The following is a 23,961-nucleotide window of genomic DNA, read 5'->3' as shown; positions in this document are numbered from 1 at the left end:
TTTGTGAGATATAGCAGGACTCTGCTGATCCAGATGAAATGAGTTGTGGCAATGTTTGCAAACTAAATTAAATATAAATCCTAAAATAATTTTGTTTGCCTTGTCCATTGACTTCTACAGTCATCTCATCAGCTGGGTAACATCCATTGTCATTAATGTCAGGACAGATCGTGTGGCAAACAATGACACAAGACACACAACAAAACCATGACATTTACAGGCCAGTCATTGGGGAGGCACACCCATGACTACGGTTATGTTATCTCAACTAGTTTTATTTGACAAAGCCAAGAAATATTATTCTAATCACCTGTCACTCCCCTAAATCCAACAGACAACTTAAGATAAAACATAGTAAAACATGAAAAGTGTGTTGTATTATTTGAATTAGGTGCTTTTAAACATGACTAAAAAAGTGGTTGAAGAGAATATAATAGGCCTATACATAAAAACGACCAAATTGATTTAGCTACACTCTTTGTGGAACACAATTTTCCAAAACGTTTAACTAGAGCTTTAAGAACTGAATATAAAATAAATCTGTGAAAAATCCACCAGAGGGTTGTCTCCTCTTCACTGCCGAACTAAAGCACTTCCGGCTTTTCCTCAAAGTAGGTTAATGATCGTGTGAATTTACTGTGTGTTATTTCTATATTGCACTTGGCATGTAGAAAACGCAATTATTATATGTTTTGAACCGAAAAGAAAGATAAAACACCGCCAATAATAGAGGATTCCAGAAGGTTCAAGCTAATCAGAAGTGTGTGTGTGCAGAATGCAATTGCTCCCTCTACTGGTCATAGCTGATATTCTACACACAATGCCACTCAATAAGTAGGCTATAATAAAAACCCATTCATCAATTTGATAACAGCACTGTACAATTGTAGCAGGAAGAGTGGAAATAGTTTCAGGATAAATATACAGAAGAATATATGCATTTCATAGAACAACTGAACATCACTTTGCGACTGAGAGTCTGTGGTCACACAGTCAAGTTGCACTAAAGCCTTTAAACTGGTTTCACTGTTCTCTCTTAGGCTAAATTATAATATTTTTTGTGTGTGATTTTTTACCCCTACAATTTTGGCATATTTTTGTTATAGCTTCTAGATGAATAAGTGAACACAATCAAAACAATGAATTCAAGCAAGAATCAACTATAACAGTCAGCATTTTTTTTTCTCATAAATGCCTGGAATGTCAAAATGTGTTTTATGTGTTGTAATTTTATATAGTAGCCTATATGAATTTAAAATATAATAGTTTATTTCATAACAGGCTCCCATTGTAACTTAACTTAGCCTACAGCATGTAGTGAAAATCTTATTATTATCATTAATATTAATATTATTATTTTCCCAGGACAGTAGTGAAAACTTCCAGTAGCTTTTATGTAGGCAAGAATGACTTTCATAAAACATTTTTTTTCCTTTCCCCTTGTCTTCAACTTGCTTCTTGTTGTTGGGTAGGCTATGTTGTGTAGAATGTGATGTGAAAATTCAATGTAATCTTAAATGCTAAAATTGTTGTAAAGACTGGTTACCCCAATGAGACGCAAACCTCGTTATTTTCCCGTTTTAATGTGCATATATTTAAAACGAAAGGGTAAATGAACTTACGCCGTTAGTTTGAGCGTAGGAAGCCGTATTCACGATCCGTTTACGCGTCATGCCTGTTGCGCTCGATTCCCAGCATGCATCTCGAATTTATATAGCCATCTTGTCGGGAGGTGAAATTTTTAGATTTTCTGTTTCCGAAGTCTGCCAGTTAGTTAGCCATAAACTTTCATTTCTAACCGTTTTCGTAGTTGTTTTGTTAGTATGCCCGAATTTAGTCGCTGAGTTTAGTGCCATAGGAGGCGGGGTTTCAAAGCGCTCGTTCAGGATGTGTTTGATACTTATATGTAGGTAGAGAAGTGAGAGGCAGCAGGGGGAGTGAACGCAGCCGAATCTACGACAGCGGCCTTACACACACACACACACACCGCCCTTCTGGATCACCAGCACATGAGGATAAGTTAATAACCAACACGTCATCTTTCATACACCGCTTGTGGAGGTTGTTTTCGTCCGCCGTTCACGCGTCGAAAATGCAACAGGAGAGAAGAGGAAGACTGATGACGCACGATCATCTCGAAAAACTCTGAAATTTCGGGTCCGGTGCCGCAACAATCTGCTGTTTTGTGAAGTCAACAGCGTCTTTAAGGGGTCTCGGTGTCATAAAAAGCTGTTCAGCATGTCGAAGATGCCGGCCAAGAAGAAGAGTTGCTTTCAGATCACGAGTGTGACTCAGGCTCAAGTCGCGGCCAACAGCGCGACCGACGACACCGAGAGCCTGGACGACCCGGATGAGTCCCGGACAGAGGACGTGTCCTCCGAGATATTTGACATGTCCAGGACTGACTATGAGCCTGAGGTCTGTGACATGAGCTCCTCGGAGGAGACTCTGAATAATGTGTGTGAATCAGAGGGGCAGTTTACCGCTGCCGCCCCTGTGAACGGTGGGTTTGTCCCGCGCAACAACCTGGGTCACCAGGGCATCCAGGCCTCTAGTGCTCAAGCCGCGGGCACGTCTCAAGTCACAAATTCATCAAGCGCGACGACCGTGACCAGCTGCAGTTCACGCTTCAGGGTCATTAAGCTTGATCATGGCACCGGAGAGCCCTTCAGGAGGGGCCGGTGGACCTGTATGGAGTATTATGAGAAAGACCTGGATGGCTCTGTGATGAGCAGGACTGTGGATAGTATAAGGCACACCAATGTGACGGAGCCCTTAGCGGATAGGGACAGTGGTCTCGGGGCCACCGTCGGCTCCGTAATGGCTCAGGTGGCACCTGACGCGGGTAGCGACGGGTCATCTTTCACCGGCCCGGGTTCCGGTTCACCCGAGACCTTTAGTAATAAGCCGGTGCCTCCGTCTTCTCAGCAGCAGGTGCTGGGAAACTCTCATGTCGCTGTTCCTCACAGTCTCCACCATGATGGAGGACACCCGGCAGCCCACCTTCAGAAATCTCCCAGCATCCCTCCTCCTCAACTTTATCAGCCCCAGTCTAGTGCACACCACCTGCAAAGCCAACCGGCTCTGATATCAGCCGGTCAGCCTGAATACACCCAGCGTAACATGCCTACAGTCACCCAGACTCACCCCGGAGCAAGCCTTTCTGTCGGACATGCCGTCGGTCAGGGGTCGTCCCCCGTTCCGACCCCATCCGCTGGAGGGATGCAGGTTCTGGGTACAGTAGAAAGCCCCGGAGTCCCTGGAGGTGTTCCCTTAGGGAGCCAGCCGGTGTCGTCGGTCCCAAACCTGATGCAGCATGTGGGGCTGTTGAGCAGTATCAGCTCTATGTCAATTCAGCAATCACCAGTGCCTGGACAATACCAGGCCTCAGGCTTGTCGACACCGCCGCAAAGCACTCAGAACATGCCCACAGCACCAGGGACGGTCGGAGTAGGCGGCGCGCCAGCCTCGAGTTTGCTCACTGCTCTGCCAGGATCTGCAACAGTACCCAACCTTAATACCTCTGCACACAGCCAGGTTCCTCGCAGCGGGACGGCAGCGGGCATCGGCTCTCCTGCCATGGGTTTCAGTCAGACGGATGAGAGCCGGAGGATGTCTGATGCATCGGCACAGATTCACAGTACAGACATGATGAAGCCCTTTATCACAGAAGGCCTGCAGTTGTCCAGTCCGTCTGTCAACAGTCTTTTCGGAATATCCATTCCCATTGATGGGGAGGAGGACAGGTGAGGTGCCATTCATGTTCTGAGCGATTTAAGGGATTTGACTGCCTAAACTTTCACTTTTAATGCAGGGTTCCCACAGTCATGGAAGACCTGGAAATATCAAGGGATTTTAAAATAGATTTCCCGGCCTGGAAAACTCATTCAAATTATTATGTGGTGAATTCAATAATTCATGAGATAGAAATAAGTCTGTGTGAATGCCATCTTTATATAAAAATTTATCTTAAAAAACCCTTAAAACCATCTTTGAATTTGGTCAAAAGGCGTGGGAACCCTTCTCTTCTTTTTTATCTTGTTTTAGTTTTATTGTATTTCCCAGAGAGTGTTTTTATCTATTTATTGAATACACAGGCTCAGGTAATATTTCAAGGATTGTTTGATGATAAAGGGATAGTTCACCCATCATTTACTCACCCTGGCCTGAAGTGGTTCCAAACCTGTTTACATTTTGTTTTCTGTTGAACACAAAAGAAGATATTTTGAAGAATGTCCGTGTTGTAACCAAACAGTTCATGGACCCCATTGACTTCATAGTATTTTTTCCCATACAATCAATGGGGTCCATCAGCTGTTTGGTTACAACAGGGACATTCTTCAAAATATCTTCTTCTGTGTTCAGCAGAAGAAAGAAACTAATACAGGTTTGAATTCAAGCAATTCAAGCAGGTTTGGTTCAAGCAATGAGAACAGGCTTTAGTCATTTCATCCTGGTAAATTTCCATGCAGTGTGCTTAGCATTAATGTGCAAATGGTTGTGTTGTGAGGAATGCAGTGACATGTGATAGATGAGTGGTTGTTCTCATTAGGGTTGCTATTCCATCTCTTGCTATTCCACAATCCACTGCCAGTCAAAAGTTTGGACACACCCACGTTTTTATTATTACTGCTTTTCTCATTTTCGAATAACAGCAAAAGTCATTCAAATAATGGGATTATTTAGTGAAATCACATCTTCATGAGGAACATCCTGCTATAAAGGAGTTTGTGTGCTGGACACTTGTCGGCTGCTTGACGCATCCATTTAAAAATGTGTCGTTAATATTTCATCATTCACTTGATCGGTAGGATGTGTTGTGATGCTTTTTATCAGGTAGTTTACAATGGCCACAATTGTTGATTTAACATTTTGATGAATTATTATTTGAATTTCTTTATTTGTTGGTAATGAAGTCGGTTTAGTCTAATATACACTATATGTTTGGGGTCAGTAATGTTTTTCCAAATGTTTTTGAAAAAAGACTATTATGGTTTTAAGGCTGCATTTACTTACTACATTTACAGTAATATTGTGAAATATTACAATTTGAATTTGAATATATTTTAAAATGTATTTTCCTGTGATCAAAGTTGGATTTTCATCATCATTACTCCAGTCTTCAGTGTCACATGATCCTTCAGAAATCATTCTGATATGATTTGCTGCTCAAGAAACATATCTTCTTATCAATGTTGAACACAGTTGTGCTGCTTAACTTCCAGGATTCTTTGATGAAGAGGAAGTTCAAAAGATCTGAATTTATTTGAAACATTGCGAATGTTTTAACTGTTACTTTTGATCAATTTAATGTGTCCTTGTTGAATAAAAGTATGAATTTCTAAAAAAAAAAAAAAAAAAAAAAAAAAAGTACTGACCCCCTAACAGTAGTGTATATGTAAGACATAGTTGTTTTGAATGTACAGTGAGCTTGTATGTTTACTGATATTTTGAAAAGATATGTTTGATATGTACAAGTATGACAGAACTCAAACAAGCATGCAAACAAAAAATGTTTCTTGTTTGCTTCCGGATGTCACAAGAATGCCAGAAATGGCAGTGCTTTCTCAATTGAAAAAGGGGGACTGTGCATATCTGGTGACACAGTTTCAGTTGAGAAGTGTCGCTGCTCGGCTTCCTCTTAGATGCTCGACTTTCAGTTCCAGCTATGCAACTTGTACACAATATATCAACTTGTTGGCATACTCGAGAGGAAATGGTGAACTGTCAAGTGCATTAGATGACTCTGTGGCTTCAGCTTATGTACTAGTCAAAGTATAGTGTGAGCAGGCAGGGGCTCGATGGCTCCTACGTGCCTGTCGCTCGCCCAGCCCGGGGTAAAGACGCAAGCTTGTCACTAAATGGTGACACCTTTTGTAGCTGATATGCAAAGGGGGGGGTCTGTGATAGCGAAGGCCTATCACGTAGCGAACAGTAGACCTCCCCCTATGTTTTACTTGTAGAGATAAGGTTGCTCTTCTACATGGTTAAAAACTGTTCTTTATTGCTCTTTTAAAAGACAGAGACAGCCATCACTCCTTATTTATGACTCTAAAGACATGGTTTTCACATTATTACTGAATGTATAGGGGCACAAGGGTCATCTGACAGGCAGTTGTTGAGATAACGTGTCGAGTGATTTCCTCAAGACAGCATTCCTGTTCAGGAATTACTGAAATATTTTGTGGATGCCATGCATATGTCTTTGAGGGAACAGACTCAAACATGAAAGTATTTAAAAATTGTTCACCCAGCAGATGCTGTTATTGTTTTCCTTTAGTTGCCTAATGCTGTTAGATTTATACTTTGTATATATGGTTTGGTTGGCACAGCTCACACCTTCACAGGTTGTTTTTTTGTAATTTTTGGAGATTGATTATAGATTTAAAGCTGCATTCAGTAACTTCGGGATTTCTTCGCTGTATTCTCGCTTTTTGCTCGCAGGTTTCTCTCTTGAGCTCCACAGCTTCGGAATAGATATTTGACAACACTGTTGTAAAAACTCTTTGGCGATTCTCAGACACCAGAGGCTAGCAGATCAACGACATCAAAGCAGATGGGACATTCTTTAAAACGTCTTCTTCATTCGGGTTCGAACAGCATGAGGGAGCGCAATAATGACGCCATTTTAGCAGATTTATTTTGGCCGTAATTAAAGCAATTGTTTACATCGCGAGACCTGATATCACGCGAGACTTCCTGACGCGGCTCAAAGTTGCAAGTGCGTATTTTCCACTCACGGGCACCAGGGGGGTGCGAAACGACCACCATTCAACCCGAAATAAGTAATATAACCATTCCAATGACTCCGAAGCTGTTCAGTTAAGGTAAAAAAAGTTACTTAGTTCACCTTTAAATTAGGAATGCACAATATATCGGCATCGGCCGATATAGCCTATGTTCATTTTTAATGTTATCGTTCTTGGGCCGATAAATAATGAATTATTTCCTTCAGCTGAGACACTTCAGGTGTGCACGGTTCGCTATGATGTTTTTGAATTGCTTAAAATATGATTGAAATCACTTCAAAAAGGGAAATGTGGTTAAGTGCAACATAAGCCTGTCATATAGGCTACATACAGTTGTGTGCTTGGGTCATGGATTTTAATGGTGGGACTTTTTTTTTTTTTAATCAGGCAATATCGACCAATATATCGGTTATCGGCTTTCAAATACAAAGAGTTATCGGTATCGGCCAAAATGTTCATATTGGTGCATCCCGAATTTAAATAATGTATTGAAATTTTTGTTAAACATCAGTCTAGGCCTGTCGCAATAATCCAAATATCGACTTATCGCACAATATATGTACATGACTTCAATTATTTTTGGTGACGCAATATATCGCCCATTATGTTTACATGATAATGAATGTCACCGATATTTTGCCTATCGTGCTGTCATCTTGTCTGTTCTCCGTGTCAGAGGCAGAAGCGGGGTCAAAATGACTATTTTCATCAATAGTGTGCACCTTTACTTTACAGAGAAAAGAAAGCCAGGGAAAAATCTGTAAATGGAACATTTCCATAAGTGCCTTTTGTGCATTTGCAAGTGCATTTTTTCCCCCTACTTGTTACTTTGCATCTATTTAAAATGTTTATTTACTATTTATTCAATTTCCATTAATTTTTTTTATCCATTTTTTGACACTTTATTTCCATGATCTAAAGAATGATTGTTGTAATTTGAAAGTGTGTAGGCCTACTTGCATTATTATGCTGTTATATTATGATTATTTATTCAGTGGCAATGGTCTTAAAATGGCAATAATATTGTTTAGCGCGATTATTTCTGGGACAATATATCGCACAACAAAAAGTAGTTATCGTGACAGGCTTACATCAGTCAATATCTTAAAATCAAAAATCTAATTTAAGAAATGAGTAAAAGTTTGGGGTCAATAAGTTTTTTTTTTTTTTTTTTTTAGAAAGAAATGGTTACTTTTATTCAGCAAGGATACATTAAGTTGCTCAAAAGTGGCAGTGAAGACATTTAGAATGTTACAAAATATTTTAAATAAATGCTGTTCTTTGAAATTCTATTCCTCAAAGAATTCTGAAAATAAATGGACATTTTCACAAAAGTATTAAGCAGTGCAACCTTGATAATAAGCATTTCTAGTAGTCAAATCAGCATATTAGAATGATTAGAGGGATAATGTGACACTGAAGAGTGGAGTAATGATGCTGAAAATTCAGCTTTGACATCACAAGAATAAATCATGTTTCAAAATGCAAAAAAAGAGAAAACATTTATTTTAAGTTGTAATATTGTTTTTACTGTATTTTTGAACAGATAAACGCAACCTTGGTGAGCAAAAGAGACTTATTTTAAACTACTCCAAACTTTGCACAATTATTATTATTTTTTTAGAACCTGACATGACAGTTAAACATGTCTTGCACCAATTCTCATTGCTTTAATAGAGGTTTTAATTTTTTAATTTTCCTTAAGCAAAATAAAAGCATAAATGTTTTTTTCTTTTTCTTTTTTCTTTTTTTTTGAGTGAAATATGACATGGACGTGTATTGTGAAATCCACCCAATCAGTTTCAACTAACAAAACACTGATTGTGTCACATGATCATTCACAACATAGACCAAAGTTACAGTTGGTTATAACTTTGTCCCAAATGTGATGTTGTTTTGACATTCTAATTCTTGGGATTATAAATCTAACATCTGAAAGTGTTTTCCATGAATTAGCTCATTGTGCAACAAGAGATCAGATATTGCCCCATCTGCTGGTGAGAATGTGGAACCTCTTCTGTTTTTGCCGCCTTTTTGAGATATGATGATGCGGCGCTGGCATATATCATCCCTGGCAAATAGCCGGTTATGTAAGGCAGACCAATTGAACATGAAGACTAGCATTATAAAGTTAAAGCCGGCCTTTAGTTGGCATTGCCTTCAGCTTTCAGGGCTCCGTTAGTTTTGTTTGTTGATCAAAACAAATGTTTGACCTACTTTACTAGTCGTAAGCAAGTACAGATCATTTGTCAAGTGTCATACAGTGATTCATTTGTGCAACTGTGTTTCAATCTATCAACACCAGCGCAGGTCAGAATGTACCTTTCACACAATCTTGCCATTCTCTCAATCTCTAATCTCAAAGCGTCTTTGTATTCGGCAAGCATTCCCTTCACTCTTTTCTTTTAAAACTCTCAACACCTCCATCCCAGGTAACACTGCTGACTTCAACTGACTGTAAAGCAGTTCACAATCTGTCTTCAGTCTTCAGAACACGCTCTTCATGTACTTCCTGTGGGGGAACTTCTGTAGGCCTTTGCTTATGTAGATCTCCGTTTTGTCTTGAGAATAAAAGCTGCTGCTTTCATGTTGTGCAAGCGGCAGTCACACTAAATCTTTAAGCATGCAAAATATTTCACACTTATAAGTGACTGATTTGGCACACTGGGTAGGCAGCAGCCCCATGTATTATACAAATAGCAAATAGCAAAATAGCAAACTGATTCCAATAGTTCGTTGCCAAGCTAACATCACAATACTCTAAGCATAAAGAAATTCTTTTTGTAAGAATGGATCGATATCAATACCTTTTCAGTTTATTAATTTTTAGCAGACAAAGAGAAGAGAGATTGTGTGTGCACAACACCCTTGTGTATTTCACTCTTTTTCATCAGGGGTTTAAAGTATAGAAGTTTAGTAATTGAATTCTAGTATCCGCTCCTCCAGTGATCTCTGTTTATTTTTTGACTATGAAACAACGGCCCAGGCAGACACGTTTGTGGTCACGTTTACTGTGTGTAACGGTGTAGCCTATTGGATTCGTGCAGCTCTTAAAGTGACAGCAGCCTAATAAATCTGCTGCAGTCATTATTGTTAATCAAACAACAAAAGACAGATAAAATCACTCACTGCTCTTGAATGTATAACTTTTGTAGTTTTAATAATGATTCGTCTATATGTAATGTATGCAGCAGTGTTATTTTACATTTGATTACTATATTCAATTTCTGTTGTAAGCTATTACTTATCTGAATACCACTGTCAGTACATCTTCCTGAAAAAACCTAAAGTAGTGCTGGGCGGTATGACCACATCACGTTTTTTTTCTAAATTACACCGGTTTCACGGTATAGACCTTATGCTCCAGAGAAACGAGGGCGCCGCCATCTTTAGAATATTGTCTTTTAACTTCCGTTTTTGCGGTCGCTCTGTATATTTCTATGGCATTGCTGTCCAGGAGTAATTAGCTTTTGAAGTGGATTTACTTAATGTAAAGTTAACGAAAGTTATCATGAGGACTGTAATGTTTAAAGCAGATGACTAAACAAATGTCAGTCAACCGGGAAGATTTTAAAACGAGCCGTTCATTAATAAACACGCAAAATCGCTGTGAAAATACAGACCGGAAGTCAAAAGACAATGAGCGCAGCGCTGAAAAGGGGCGGGGCTACATAAGGTCTATATGACGGTATTTCTTTTTTTCCAAGCATGACTGGGTGTAAAACACATTTTTCACTGAGTGAGAGAGGAAATGCTGCAGTAGATTGACTTAGAATGCCCTATTTTACTGTCATGAGTGAATATTGTACAAAAAAAATCCACACTAGTATTACAGGTTTGCAAGGCTGTTTATAAAGAGGTGCCAGCAGGAGGCGCTTTAGGAGCGGCAGAAATAGCGGTTTCCCCGGTAACGGCTGTACACAAAGCTGCAGCGCTCACTCTGCTTTATCAGGAAAGATAAAGATTCAATCGTAATAACAAAGAAACTTTTCTAAAGACCGTCAGTTCACTTCAGATACATTAATATAAAAACACCCATGCCGCGTTTTGATTTTGAAACGTGCAGTGCTCGTGTTTATTCAACGATGTCAATGCCAACCACAAATAGATTTTCCAAAAGGCTGTGTTGATATTGTGAACCAATGTATGGGAAACACTGTAATATAATTTGACAGCTATCAATTATAGTTTAACCTATCCATCTTCAAAGTCACGCTTACACGTGCATCACTACAGCAACAGAGAAAAAGGACCCTCTCAAACAGTGTCGTGCCGCGCCGCGTTCCGATCATTATTAAAGCGACATACATCGGTATTGCGGTATTTAAAAAAAATCATATCATAACAAAAATAAACACCGGTATTCGGTATGAACCGGTATACCGCCCGGCACTAACCTAAAGCACTGTTCATTTCATTTGTATTTTTGTTCTGTTGTAATTTTTGTCGGTTTTGTTTGTAATTGTTGTCATTTGTTCTTATTGTATTGCTGACTGTTTACTTGTCTTCTGTAACTGTTTTGAGGACTTTTTTTTTTTGCTGAAGTATCGATAATTGTGAAATTTTACTGACTGTTAAGGGTGGGTCTGAGGGTTGCGCTACTGGCCCGACAGTGGAACGCAGCTTGATTTTTGTGAGGCTATTGGCCCCGCCCAACACGTTGTTAGCCCTGGCTCGCACTGGCCTGACAGTGGAAAAGTGGCTAATGATGCCAGAATATGCTGCTTATGTAGGCTGCTCACTCATCTCAGTCTTGTGAGACCGTACCTTTAGGCCAGGGTTTCTCAAACTCGGTCCTGGAGGCCCACTGTCCTGCACAGTTTAGCTCCAACCCTGATCAAACACACCTAGCTGTGAGTTTCTAGTGATCCTGAAGACATTGATTAGCTTGCTCAGGTGTGTTTGATCAGGGTCGGAGCTAAACTGTGCAGGACAGTGGCCCTCCAGGACCGAGTTTGAGAAACCCTGCTTTAGGCAGATCACATTTTGGGAATATTGGATGGAGTTTTGAAATGCCTTGTTTTGGTTGTCAGTGTCATCATGATTCAACTTGTCTATCTTCCTCTTCTAATTGAAAATGCATTTTCTCTGATCCACTTCAGTGGTATAAATAATGTACTATTACACTGACCTCAGTGATGAAATTATAATATTTGCTTGAAACCCAGTTTTTTTTTTAAACCACTGTTATGGTTACCCTACCCTGGTTACCTTATTTTACAAGATGCATGTATGTAGTGTGCTTTTCGTTTCTTAGAATAGCTCATGTGTAACATTAACCATACAGTTGGAATCTACAGAAAATGCATAGTTGTCTCAACACGTAGCTGTAGTCGAATGTTTTCTAAGCAACGATCCTGATGTTTATTGGATCCAGATATAATCTGCCGTCCCCATGAGGTTACATGCATAGTGGTTGTGGGGTCTCGGCCCCCACCGGAGAGCAGCCAGTGTTCCACGGATTCTAGGAAAAGCTGTTTGCTCGGAGTCCAGATATTCACACATGTGGTAAATCTACTCCTGTCCCCTCCCATTCCTATATAGAGGGCTATATAGAGAGGAGGGTCTCCTCCTCCCTAACTGCTGTAGCCCTCCCATCCTGATATAGAACATTCTGTCCTTTTACCTTAAAGGCCCTGGTAGTTTGGGGAAATGGAGTTAATGGTTGCCGTCTGTGGTCCCCTACCTCGCCGAGACATCACAAGATCTTAAGTGATCACTGACCAATCTTTATTTAGATGCTTAGGATTCATAATTGTATCTTTAAGTGTCATTGAGACTTTTTAAAGTTATAATACATGCTGTTTACCTATGACTTATATAGATACAAATTCTGTATCTAAATTTTGTCATTTAGATTTCATATATATCTTTATGTATTTGTTCTAAAATGGCTTTAGATAGGAACTTTGAGAATTGCTTCAAATTATTTTTAAAGTATATAGTGCGATAATTAAAGCTAAAGAGAAAATCTAGTGGCGTACACTACAGTTCAAACGTTTGGAGTACTTTTATTCAGCAAGGATGCATACAATTATGCTTCAGTAAAGAATTATAATGTTATAAAGACTTGTAAATGCTTTTTTTTTTTTAAACTTTATATTCATCAAAGAATCACAAAAGTTTCATGGTTCCCACAAAAATTAGCCTAAGCAGCACAGCTGTTTTTAAATATTTCTAGTCAAATCATCATATTAGAAATTCTGAAGGATCATGTGACACTGAAGACTAGAGTGATGCTGCTGAACATATTCAGTTATATTATATATATAAATGATCAGAGAACATAGTAAGAGACTAATTTAAAAAAATCGAACTGACCCCAAACTTTTGATTATAAGAGATGCAATCAAAACGCCTATCTTAGTGTTCTCGTACTTGCAAGTGGCGAGACAAGGATTGATCGTCAAACTAATCTGATGACATGATCATGAAACCTAATGGTCACAAAAGCGATTTAAAATCATTGCAATCATGTTGCTTAATTTTCAGTAGTGAACAAATATTTAGTGAACATCTGATATATTTCCCAGTTAACCTCAGTTGTTCTTTTGGATGTTTTTACTACAGTCTGAGCAGACTACAAATCAACCCTCCTTTGATTTCCTCTTTGGCCTGAACTTTTCATTTCTCACGTAACTTTTTCTATTTTCTCTCTTTCTGCTGGATGGAGTGCAGGAATCCCTCCACAGCTTTCTACCAAGCTTTCCAGTCTGGCAGTAGGCTGAAGGACTCAAAGATGACCTGTGATAGGTACAGTAATGGGACAGACCCTGGTGTGACGCAAATGACGTTTGAAGTGTGCTGCATGGGGCGGGCATGGCTTTGAGGCTTAAATGGTGCTCTCTGCAGTGGAGCTCAGCGCAAACATAACCTCATAATGCTCATATGCAAATTGCAATATTAATCAATGTGGGCTAAAATCCTATGGGAAAATGGGATGCTGAATCGTGTTTCAAACGCATTGCTTTCCATTAACGCAATTAATTAGCTGAAGCCAGTGTTGAGCTGCAGATAAGGATTTATGCCGATAGGATAATGTGTTGTTTTTAGGAATGTGCAAAAGCAAAAATGTTCATAATTGGGATAGTCGGTTAGTTTCTGAACATCTAGTTGACTGGACTTGAGCATCTCCAATTAAATGCACCACAGCTAAAGACCTTAAATTTACTAGTCAGTTGTTCAACAACTGGTTGCCCAACCTGGCCTACCATAAGTAGTGGTCGACCATAGGGCTGGGTGATAAACTATATCATATCGAGATTGCAATAATATTTACGTTGATGATAAGCTCGATATAACAGAAACACAGCAGAAATAAAGCAACAACAGGCAGTCAGTGCATGTCGATAAGTGATTTCTGCGTGTGTCTGTGTGAATGAGCGGCACTGTTTCGTCTGATACACAAACTCACACACGTGAGGCTCACAGTGTTTTCAGCGTCTGCCGTCTCAATATACGAGGACATGAACACACGAACTTCATCTCCAGAGCTGCTTTGAGAGTCACTTCACAAGCTTTTCACATTTTCATTTGTGAAAAACTATCGACCAATACACACTGAAACTCATAAATAAAAATAAAAACCATCAAAATAAAAGTTAATTTTAAATGTATCACTACTGTAGCCTTTACTAAAATGTACTTCTGAAAGTAATAATACTAATATTCAAGGTAATAATGACCATAAACATCTTAAAGGAGTCATGACCTGTTATTTTCACTTTTCCTCGAGAATCAATGTATGTTATGATTGCCTAACGATTATACACTGGCCGGGAAGCCGATATTTAAAAGTGAAGCGTTTGTTTACCCCTGGGTTCGTAAACCAGCCCACGTGCACGCGCACTCAAATATGAGATTTTAATTTCTGCCCCGACTTGACGTCAAGACGGGGCAGGATATACCATATATGGACACCGCAGACCTATGCTGCAGGAAGCCCGCCCTGCCCCTCTCCCCCTCATATTCAGTCGCGAAAGATGCAGAAACGCAGTGCACACGTGAGTTGCTCTGTTGTTGACTGCCAGAATCAACATGTAAATGTGTTTTCTCTCCCAAGAATGGACCAAGCTGTCAGGGACCAGTGGATTAAATTCATTTTTAATGACGCGGTTCCTACAACCCTTCCCACTGGCTTAACTTTAGGTGTCTGTGCTAATCATTTTACGCCGGAATCGTTCACAAATTTGGGGCAATATCAGGCGAAGAATTGTATATTATATAACTATGACAACATATAATTGTATTGATTTTTTTTTATAGAATAGATAAGGATAGATAAATAAAACAAACAGTCAAGTAATAATAAACATAAAGAAAAAGATCACGTTACATGTCTGTAGAAGAAAAATACAAACAACGTGAAACAAGGCAAAAACACCACATGATAGCAAACGTTGATCTCAATAACCACTGTAAGCTGATAAAAAAAAGTAGACTACATCTCCGTTAATGTAATCTACATTAAATAAAAGGTATAATGTATGTCTCAGTCAAAATTATTGTCTTTGCCATTCAGAGGCATCTTGATGTAGACGTCCTTCCATCGACTCTACATCTTCCCTTTCCAGCTCAGGTTCAGAGTCTGGCTCATACATATAACGGTTGAATTCCGTAGGTCGCGGCCAGGTCGGGTTCATTCACAACTTGCGCCATGATGTCATTTTGGAATGATATGCTGAAGTTACCTGCGGTGTCAACCCCCCTCCTTCCTGCCACCAATCAACACGCCCCTCATTTGCATTATTAAAATGACCGTCCACGACAGCCAAAATATCGCATCAGATCTCGCGAGACAATAATGCCTTCAGAAATAAGGGTCAGAGGAGCTCTGTGTTTATTTTTTTTCCACTTTTCTTTTTTAGAAGGGCCTGAAAGACTATAATAGAGCGTGGGTATCCAAGGTAATACTAGGTTATGACTCCTTTAAAGGGGTCATATAATGGTACATGCACTTTTACAAGTTGATTGTACTGAAATGTGTGTTGGCAGTGCCTGTACACAACCATCATATAATGATAAAAATCCATCCAGTGTTTTTTTTTTTTTAAATCTCCTTATGTTTTCCCCCATCTCAAATCAAGCTGTTCGACCGCGTGACGTCACACGGTCGGACGCCCCCCCCCCCACGATTGTTGATTGACAGCAGCTTTTCAACACAGACCCGCCCTCGCTCGTGAGCGATCTGTCATCATAGTCCGCGCGTCATTGTTGATACACTGGAGCAGAATGGCGTCTAAGCGATTGTGGTGTTCTGTTCTTGGGTGCAATAAGGAACACAGCAGTCATTCTGATGTTCCTAAATCCGAACCGCTGAAGACGCAGTGGCTGAGTTTTGTTTTCGAAGGGAATATTCCCCACGATCAACGTCAATGCTTTCATGTTTGCGCGAATCATTTCTCTCCAGACTGCTTTATAAACGAGAACATTGAAAAAGGTATTAGCTCCTGTCTGAGTATGTGTTGTTTATGTGCCTAATGACTGTCATAGTCTCACAGACTGGTTATTTTTTAAACAGATCAGTAAAATGTTAGTGCTTCAGCCCTGACAGTTGTACCTAACACTGCATAGATAACGTTACGCATCACGGACAAGCCTACATTTACAGAAAAAAAGTGTATCATGACCATTAGCTGTAACATCAATCTGTCAATGAACTAACGTATACATCAGTAAACACACAGCGTTCGTATCTCACTACTCTACCCTGCCAGTACATACAAAGATAGATCAAAGTGACATTACGTTAACCAACCATTCAGAAACGTCCTGTTTTCCAACTCCGGTTCAAATTGATACGGTTGCACAGTGTCCTCAGAGACTCCCGCTGCCATTCTTCAAAATATAACGTTACCCTCAACTGTTGTCAAGGCAACACTCCACGTGTGGTGTTGTGGCAAAACGCCCACAGAACAGAGGGGCGGGGTGAGCAAAGCTCATTATCATTTAAAGACACATGCACTTAAACGGCGTGCTGAAAACAGAGCTGTTTTTGACCAGGTAAAATGAGTGTTTTCTTACAATACTAATAAGATTTTTTTTTCTTTTTTTTCTTTTTTCTTTTTATTTGGAAAGGCAAAATCCCATCACATACATTAAGTACAATTTTAGACGTTCAAGTACATAGGCAGGGATGAATTCAGAAAGATTAGATGAGTTGTCCATATTGCCCTTCTGAGTTTTCCTTTTACGGACCACTACTTATTTCAGTTAGGAACAATAACAAAGCAGAACGGAACCGGGATACTAATAAGAATTTTTAATTAAAGTATATTACAAACTTTTCATTTATACCCTAAAGAATCATATTAGCTTGTACAAAAATGGCATTATATGACCCCTTTAAAGAGCGCTGACCTGTACCACCTGACTGCTGCAGATTCATTTCAGCGTTGATAGTGTTGCCATTGAAACGCATAAATTCGAGTCACAAACCGCTCCGAGTTTAACGTCACGGGTTTCCATATCTTGCAAATTACAGTAGTTGTGGCGTGAACGCAGCATAAGCTGGTTGGTTTGGATCAGGAGGAACTGTAAAAGGCGGCTGCTGTTTCGGTTGCGGTGCTCGGTGACTGACGTCTGTCTAACTCTGCATAGCATGAAACGCGCTGATGACGTGATGTCAACGTATAATATAAATACATTTAGACCACTTCACCTAGTGATTGCAATCAGGATGTGAAGAGACTTTCAAGCAGCATAACAAAAAAAAATCTGGAACAAATCGCCTACCCTGCCTATATATATGGCTATTGATGTGATATCTCTTCTGAGTCAGCCTGGTTTTTCGACACTAACCTTACATTCTCAACTCACGACATCTTGTTTTTAAAGACAAGAATAAGTAGTTGCATAAGACAAGCGATCCTTTGTTTGTATGGACAAGCCTGCAAAAGCTTTATGAGAGCCTTTAAATACCTTGCTTGGCTCAAGGTTATCAGCAGCCTTTACTGTGGTCTTGGATATGTTGCAAGACTGGATCTAATTCATCAGTCGAACAAGTTCCCCAACATACTGTTTCTTTTAAGTGCAAAGATTCTGCTTAAAATAATCTTTGGTCAATATTATGACTCTGTGACATTAGAGAGGATGAGTTGCATTGTACATGTTTGTGCGACTTGAAACTGCAAGACAGCACTGACCACGTCACTTTTTTTTTTGGTCACTTTTTAACTTTTGTTTACTTTTGAGATTGTATATTTCTCCAACAATTACGTATGCATGTGTACGTGCTTGTGAAAACTATCATTACAACAACTTGGAGAGCCATTTAGTCTCCCAAATTGTGCCTCTTAAATGGACCTTTTATTGTTGATGCTAATCTGCTTTTCCTGTGAAAGTAAATTGTAGGGAAAAGTACAGAATGTTTCTGAATTGGTGTCATCATTGCTTGTCTTGACTTTCTACACGTGATCTGCTTCAGTGTATTGGATGGATTGATGGGTTCAAAAAAACAACAGCAGCATGTATACAAAAAATGTTAACATATACAGTCGGAAATAGAACATTGTTAATAAGACACAATAGTTCCAAATTAGTCTTATTATTATTTTCCATTTTAATATATTTTAAAATGGTATTTATTTCTGTGATGGTAAAACTGAATTTTCCGCATCATTACTTTACTTCCAGACTTCAGTGTCACATGATCCTTCTGAAATCATTCTAATGTAATTCTAATGTGACGCACAGGATGCAATTCATATTATTAGCAATATTGAAAAAGTTGAGCTTTTCAGGATTCTTTTATGTATAGACAGTTAAAAAAAAAAATTCCATCCATCCATCCATCCATCCATCCATCCATCCATCCATCCATCCATCCATCCATCCATCCATCCATCCATCCATCCATCCATCCATCCATCCATCCATCCATCCATCCATCCATCCATCCATCCATCCATCCATCCATCCATCCATCCATCCATCCATCCATCCATCCATCCATCCATCCATCCATCCATCCATCCATCCATCCATCCATCCATCCATCCATCCATCCATCCATCCATCCATCCATCCATCCATCCATCCATCCATCCATCCATCCATGATTGTTTTCTTGTGCATGTTTCTAAAATGAGTTACCTTTACACTCCACCCTCTTTGGACAAAACTCTGTTTGCGTATCAGATGGAGGCTGCCGCCCACATAGCACTGTACTCTTCTTTACTGTTAGAGGTGTTTGCGGTGGTTAGTTGTCATTATGAGGGGCTGCTCCACGAGCTGCTCGATTTCCATGATTTTAGCACGATTTGTTGGAAGATTGATGTGTGTGTGCATGTGGCGCAATATAACATGAAGAAACGCAACACTATGTTTGGAGAGGGAAGCAGCAACAGGAGCAGTTTGTTATTTTTTTAATGTACAGGCTTTAAAAGTCTGCAAAATGGTTATGATGTTTTTATGCAGCAGATGTTTTAAATAAGACTTTTTTTCCAATTGCAGTGCCTCTGGAGCAAGTGTGGTCGCCATTGATAATAAAATAGAGCAAGCAATGGTAAGTTTTTCATTTATTTATATATATAAAAATATTATTTCAAAAGAGATTAAAGATACATTTTCAGTTTTCGTGTAATGTTGCTGTTTGAGAATGAAAAAGGTCTGCAAAGTTACAAAACACAGTCACTCCAGAGATAGTTATTCTCTCTATTATTAACTGTTTCTGAACTCCCTGAAACGCCTCCATTGTATTCTTGAGTTTTCTTCCGGGAAAGTACGCCTCACACAATATCCTTCATTTACATATGCAAAACAAAAGGACAAAGCCTGGTTGAGTTGTGTTAGTAGTGTGTTGAAACTCGCGGTTTCTGACATTTCTGAAACCTGCTCGACCAATTGGTCAACGGTTGACCAATCACAAAACACTAGGGCCTTTTGCACCGGAAGAACCTTTTCATAGTTCTTAGAACTATTGGCAGAAGTACCCGGATTTTGGCGTGTTCTCACCGCAGGAACTTGGAACGATTTTTCTTCTAGGAACTCCTTTTGGAGGAACTAATTAAAGGAGAACTCCGGTCAATTTTAACATTGAGCTCATTTTTTTGTACATTTGGAGTGCTGTCAGTACAGAGAACAACGACAAAAATCGGTGTTGCCTACACCGAGTTATCCTCGTTTTAAAATTTGCACCCTGTTGACTTCAATGGGGCAAGTTTTAAACCTGTGAAAGATATTAATAAAAATGATGTTTATTCAGCCAGCGCACATACCTGTGTTTACATCCTGTTTTCGGTCGAAGTCCACAGTAGTCGATTGTCGAGTTCACGCGCGTGATCATAGGTACTAAACCGACCGAAAACAGGATGTAAACACAGGTATGTGCGCTGGCTGAATAAACATCATTTTTATTAATATCTTTCACATCTACTGCAGTCAGATTCACCCGCGTTCACTCCGAAGGAATCACTCACATGACCTGTGCACTTGTAATGACACATCAAGGATGTTAAGAGCCTAAAAGCAGGTTTAAAACTTGCCCCATTGAAGTCAACAGGGTGCAAATTTTAAAACGAGGATAACTCGGTGTAGGCAACACCGATTTTTGTCGTTGTTCTCTGTACTGACAGCACCCCAAATGTACAAAAAAATTAGCTCAATGTTAAAATTGACCGGAATTCTCCTTTAAGCTCCTACTTCAGAGTCAGGTCTAAACCAGCACTATAGGAACTATCCGTGACGTTAGTGTACGCTGATTGACCAAACGCATGCAAAACGCCAGCACCCGCCATTTAAAAAAAAGCTGTGTAAACACACAGATTATAGCCTATATTTACTCCAGAAACTAACTCTACGAACATGGAAAACAGTGATAGATAGGCCTCTTAACCTTACGCTGAGGAGAAAATCCAACGCAACTTTGAGTGGACCAAGCAAAAGCAACTCAGTTAGCAACACTGGACATTAACCACACGGCATACGCTAATAACTTTTCATATAACTTACTGTCTACTTTCTATGTATAACAGTTCTATCCAATAACGTATTAGACAGGACTGTTAGACAGATCATAAACTAATGAACACGGAGAATGCGAGCACTGTGTGCTCAGACTCTGGCGTTCTCAGCACCGCCAAAATTAAAGGGATAGTTCACTTTGAAATTAATTTTTTATATGTTTTAGCTTACCTCAAGGGCATCCAAGATGTAGGTGTCTTTGTTTCCGCAGTAGTTTCAATTTTGATATTTTTAGGTCAAACCGTTCTTGTATGTCAGTCATATAATGCAGGTCGATGGTCACTGTCTCAAAACACAAGCACAGAGTCCAAATTAAAACAATTCCCCATCGTCCAAATTAAACAATTCCCCATCGTAAGTACACATTGATGGCCTAAGACACGAAACGAGCGGTTTGTGTGAGAAAACGAACAGTATTTATATCGTTGTTATCTCTTGAACACAGCACACGTCCAAATGATCTGACGGCGCGGGCGGGTATAGATATATACATAGATGTCGCCTTGGCTACGGTTTCGTTCCAATGTTCAAGAGATAACAACGATATAAATACTGTTCGTTTTCTCACACAAACCGCTCGTTTCGTGTCTTAGGCCATCAATGTGTACTTACGATGGGGAATTGTTTAATTTGGACGATGGGGAATTGTTTTAATTTGGACTCTGTGCTTGTGTTTTGAGACAGTGACCATCGACCTGCATTATATGACTGACAGACAAGAACGGTTTGACCTAAAAATATCAAAATTGAAACTACTGCGGAAAAAAAGACACCTACATCTTGGATGCCCTTGAGGTAAGCTAAAACATACCAACATTTTATTTCAAAGTGAACTATCCCTTTAAAGTCACAACAAGAAGCGCGGCTTACGTCACTTCAGAGTTCCTACTGGGGGTGCGAATGCAACAGGAAAATGTTCCTAGGGGAACCATTAGCTCTCGGGGAACCATCCTGGTGGCTAGTTCCTAGAACTAACTTCCTTGAACTACCCAGTGCGAAAGCCCTTACTGATCCAACTGACCAATCAGAGCACATTGTGCTTTTCAGAAGGAGGGGCTTCATAGAGACATAGAGAGCTAAACACAGTGTTACTGACAGACTGGGAAGAGAGGTGCTGCAACAATATCAAACATGTAAAAAAAAAAAACGTTTTTTTTGAACGTTTAAGCATTAACCTATTCAAGTAGACCCCAAAAACAAAATCAAGACTGTAAAAGGGCATAATAGGTTCTCTGTAATAATAGTTAGTCAATTTTTGAACGGGCTCTGATGCTGAAATGATGTCATGTTTTGGCTCTAGGATTTAGTGAAAAGTCATCTGATGTATGCCGTGCGGGAGGAGGTGGAGGTGTTGAAGGAGCAGATAAAGGAGCTCTTTGAGAGAAACTCTGTGCTGGAGCGAGAGAACGCTGTGCTGAAATCTCTAGCCAACAGCGAGCAACTTTCCCAACTCACCGTCCAGCCCAACTCCAACTCTCCCTCCCAGCTCGGGTCCGTCCCGGGTCAGGCCCAGGCCCAGCCCCAACTTCAGCCTTACCTTCAGCTAGACGGCAATACGACCCTGGACTCCCTGCCACGACAACCACAGCCCAACGTCACCTCCGCCTGAAGCCTGTGCGAATGACGCATATATCATTACAACAGCAGAAAACCTGTCTCGTTCACTACTTCGCTGAGCGTGCATGATGTCGGCGTTTTCTGCCCGGGCGCAACACGCTAGCATGCCTGTGGACCACGGCCTTGATCGGGGCTCCCGTAAGGCCCATTCCCCCCTGGACGAGGTGGAGAGTTTGTGAAGAGAGTTATTTTTTTAATAAAGAGAATCCAGCCATGAAAGCGGTGTATTTTTTAGCATTGCAGTTTTCATGTTGTAAGAAGCGAGAGTCTATTTTCAGAGCCACCGTACTTCACATGATTTCGATTTCACCTGTCAAGTTCAATTGTACTGTTTGTTATTTATTATAGGGCTGCTATTTTCAGAGAGGAACAATGTCACAGAAGCCGATACCTTTTCGATTCATAAATCCGACAGTAATTGGTCATAAATCCAAGCAAGCAGTCTTACAATATCAATCATCATTGCAACCATAAACAGTGTGTAGAGTTCAAACACTAACAGCAAAGTTTCTCTATGGATAAAGAATGTGAACCTGGCGTGAATGTACATTTTGTATAGTATAAAGAGTAAAAAGAGCGTAACAAGTTTGTACAGGTTTGTGGGTGAAGATCTAAACTGAATCCTCAATGATCTACCCTGATGAAGAATGCTTCAGTTCTGTTGCTAGTATGTTGGAAAAAGAAGTCAGTTGCCATATTCTCCTGCCCGCTACCCTGATGTCTCATGTTTTTGGGGTTGGGAAGGGGATTTAAAAGAAGAAAAAAAAAAAACTGTGAAATTGTTCAACGTACTTTGTAACCAAAGATGCAAAGCTGTGTAATTATTATTTTTTTTTTTGTTATGCGCACTATGTACTTTTTTTTTTTTTTTGTGTTCCTCACAACAAATCTTTTTGTTGCTTTTAGGCATGTTCTGCATGATCTGTTATCTGTAAATGTCAAACCACTTTCTTACCTCATATTTGTATTGGGCACTCATATTGTAAGTAGTCTGTGAATGGTGTCAGCGGCGGAAGGAGATATGGAGGTGATGGTGAGGAGAAAAAAAATGAACTAGTGTGTGTGACGCACTAGCCACAGAAAATGAAGTGAGCCATGTTTTGTTCATTTAAATGGTGTTTGAATTTCATATGCCAATAGTTTTGTTACATTGCAAATTTTAATGTATTTAAATAAATGCAATATTCAAATTACAAAAGTGCTTAGGAATATTTGTATTAATGCATATTTTGGTAGAAACAGGTGGTTAAATTGTCTGCGATGCTTTATGAACCATGATGATTATTTTCAGAGTTTAAGTCTCACATGTTAGACAGTGACTTCCCCACACTGAGAGGAAACATGATGGATTTACCTTGATGTGTGGGTTGCTGATACACACCACTTGTGCTTTTTACCTATACCATATTAAGTTGAAGTATACAGCATATAACATTTCAGGCTCAAAAAAGACCCACATATTAATTGAGAAGGGTAAATTGAATTATAAAGAAAACGATCAAGAAAGGTTTTAGCCATCATCTGATTAATGTGTTTGCACTTCATAGATTGTGTATGACTCGCTATAAAACAGCAGGATACAAATTTCTGCAACTTTACATATTTAGCAGATTTTCCACCACACCCAAAAATT

At 39.7% G+C, this 23,961-nt stretch overlaps 1 protein-coding gene across 2 annotated transcripts; it reads left to right on the top strand.

The window, feature by feature from the left end:
* Positions 1–1,637: 1,637 nt before the first annotated feature.
* LOC311291857 (TSC22 domain family protein 2-like) lies at positions 1,638–23,526 on the top strand. Of its 2 annotated transcripts, XM_084411178.1 has the most exons (4): positions 1,701–3,746; positions 13,428–13,502; positions 19,203–19,254; positions 22,012–23,526. In XM_084411178.1, exons 1-4 carry the CDS (start codon positions 2,239–2,241, stop codon positions 22,318–22,320), a joined length of 1,944 nt encoding a protein of 647 aa, XP_084267304.1. In that variant the 5' UTR covers positions 1,701–2,238; the 3' UTR covers positions 22,321–23,526. The 2 variants fall into 2 exon arrangements, with proteins under 2 accessions (XP_084267305.1, XP_084267304.1); XM_084411179.1 differs by lacking the exon at positions 13,428–13,502 and having other exon boundaries at positions 1,638–3,746.
* The last annotated feature ends 435 nt before the right edge of the window (positions 23,527–23,961 follow it).

Source organism: Rutilus rutilus, assembly GCF_951802725.1.
Source record: "Rutilus rutilus genome assembly, chromosome: 6".
NCBI lineage: Eukaryota > Metazoa > Chordata > Actinopteri > Cypriniformes > Leuciscidae > Rutilus > Rutilus rutilus.
This window is presented reverse-complemented; position numbering and strand designations above follow the sequence as displayed.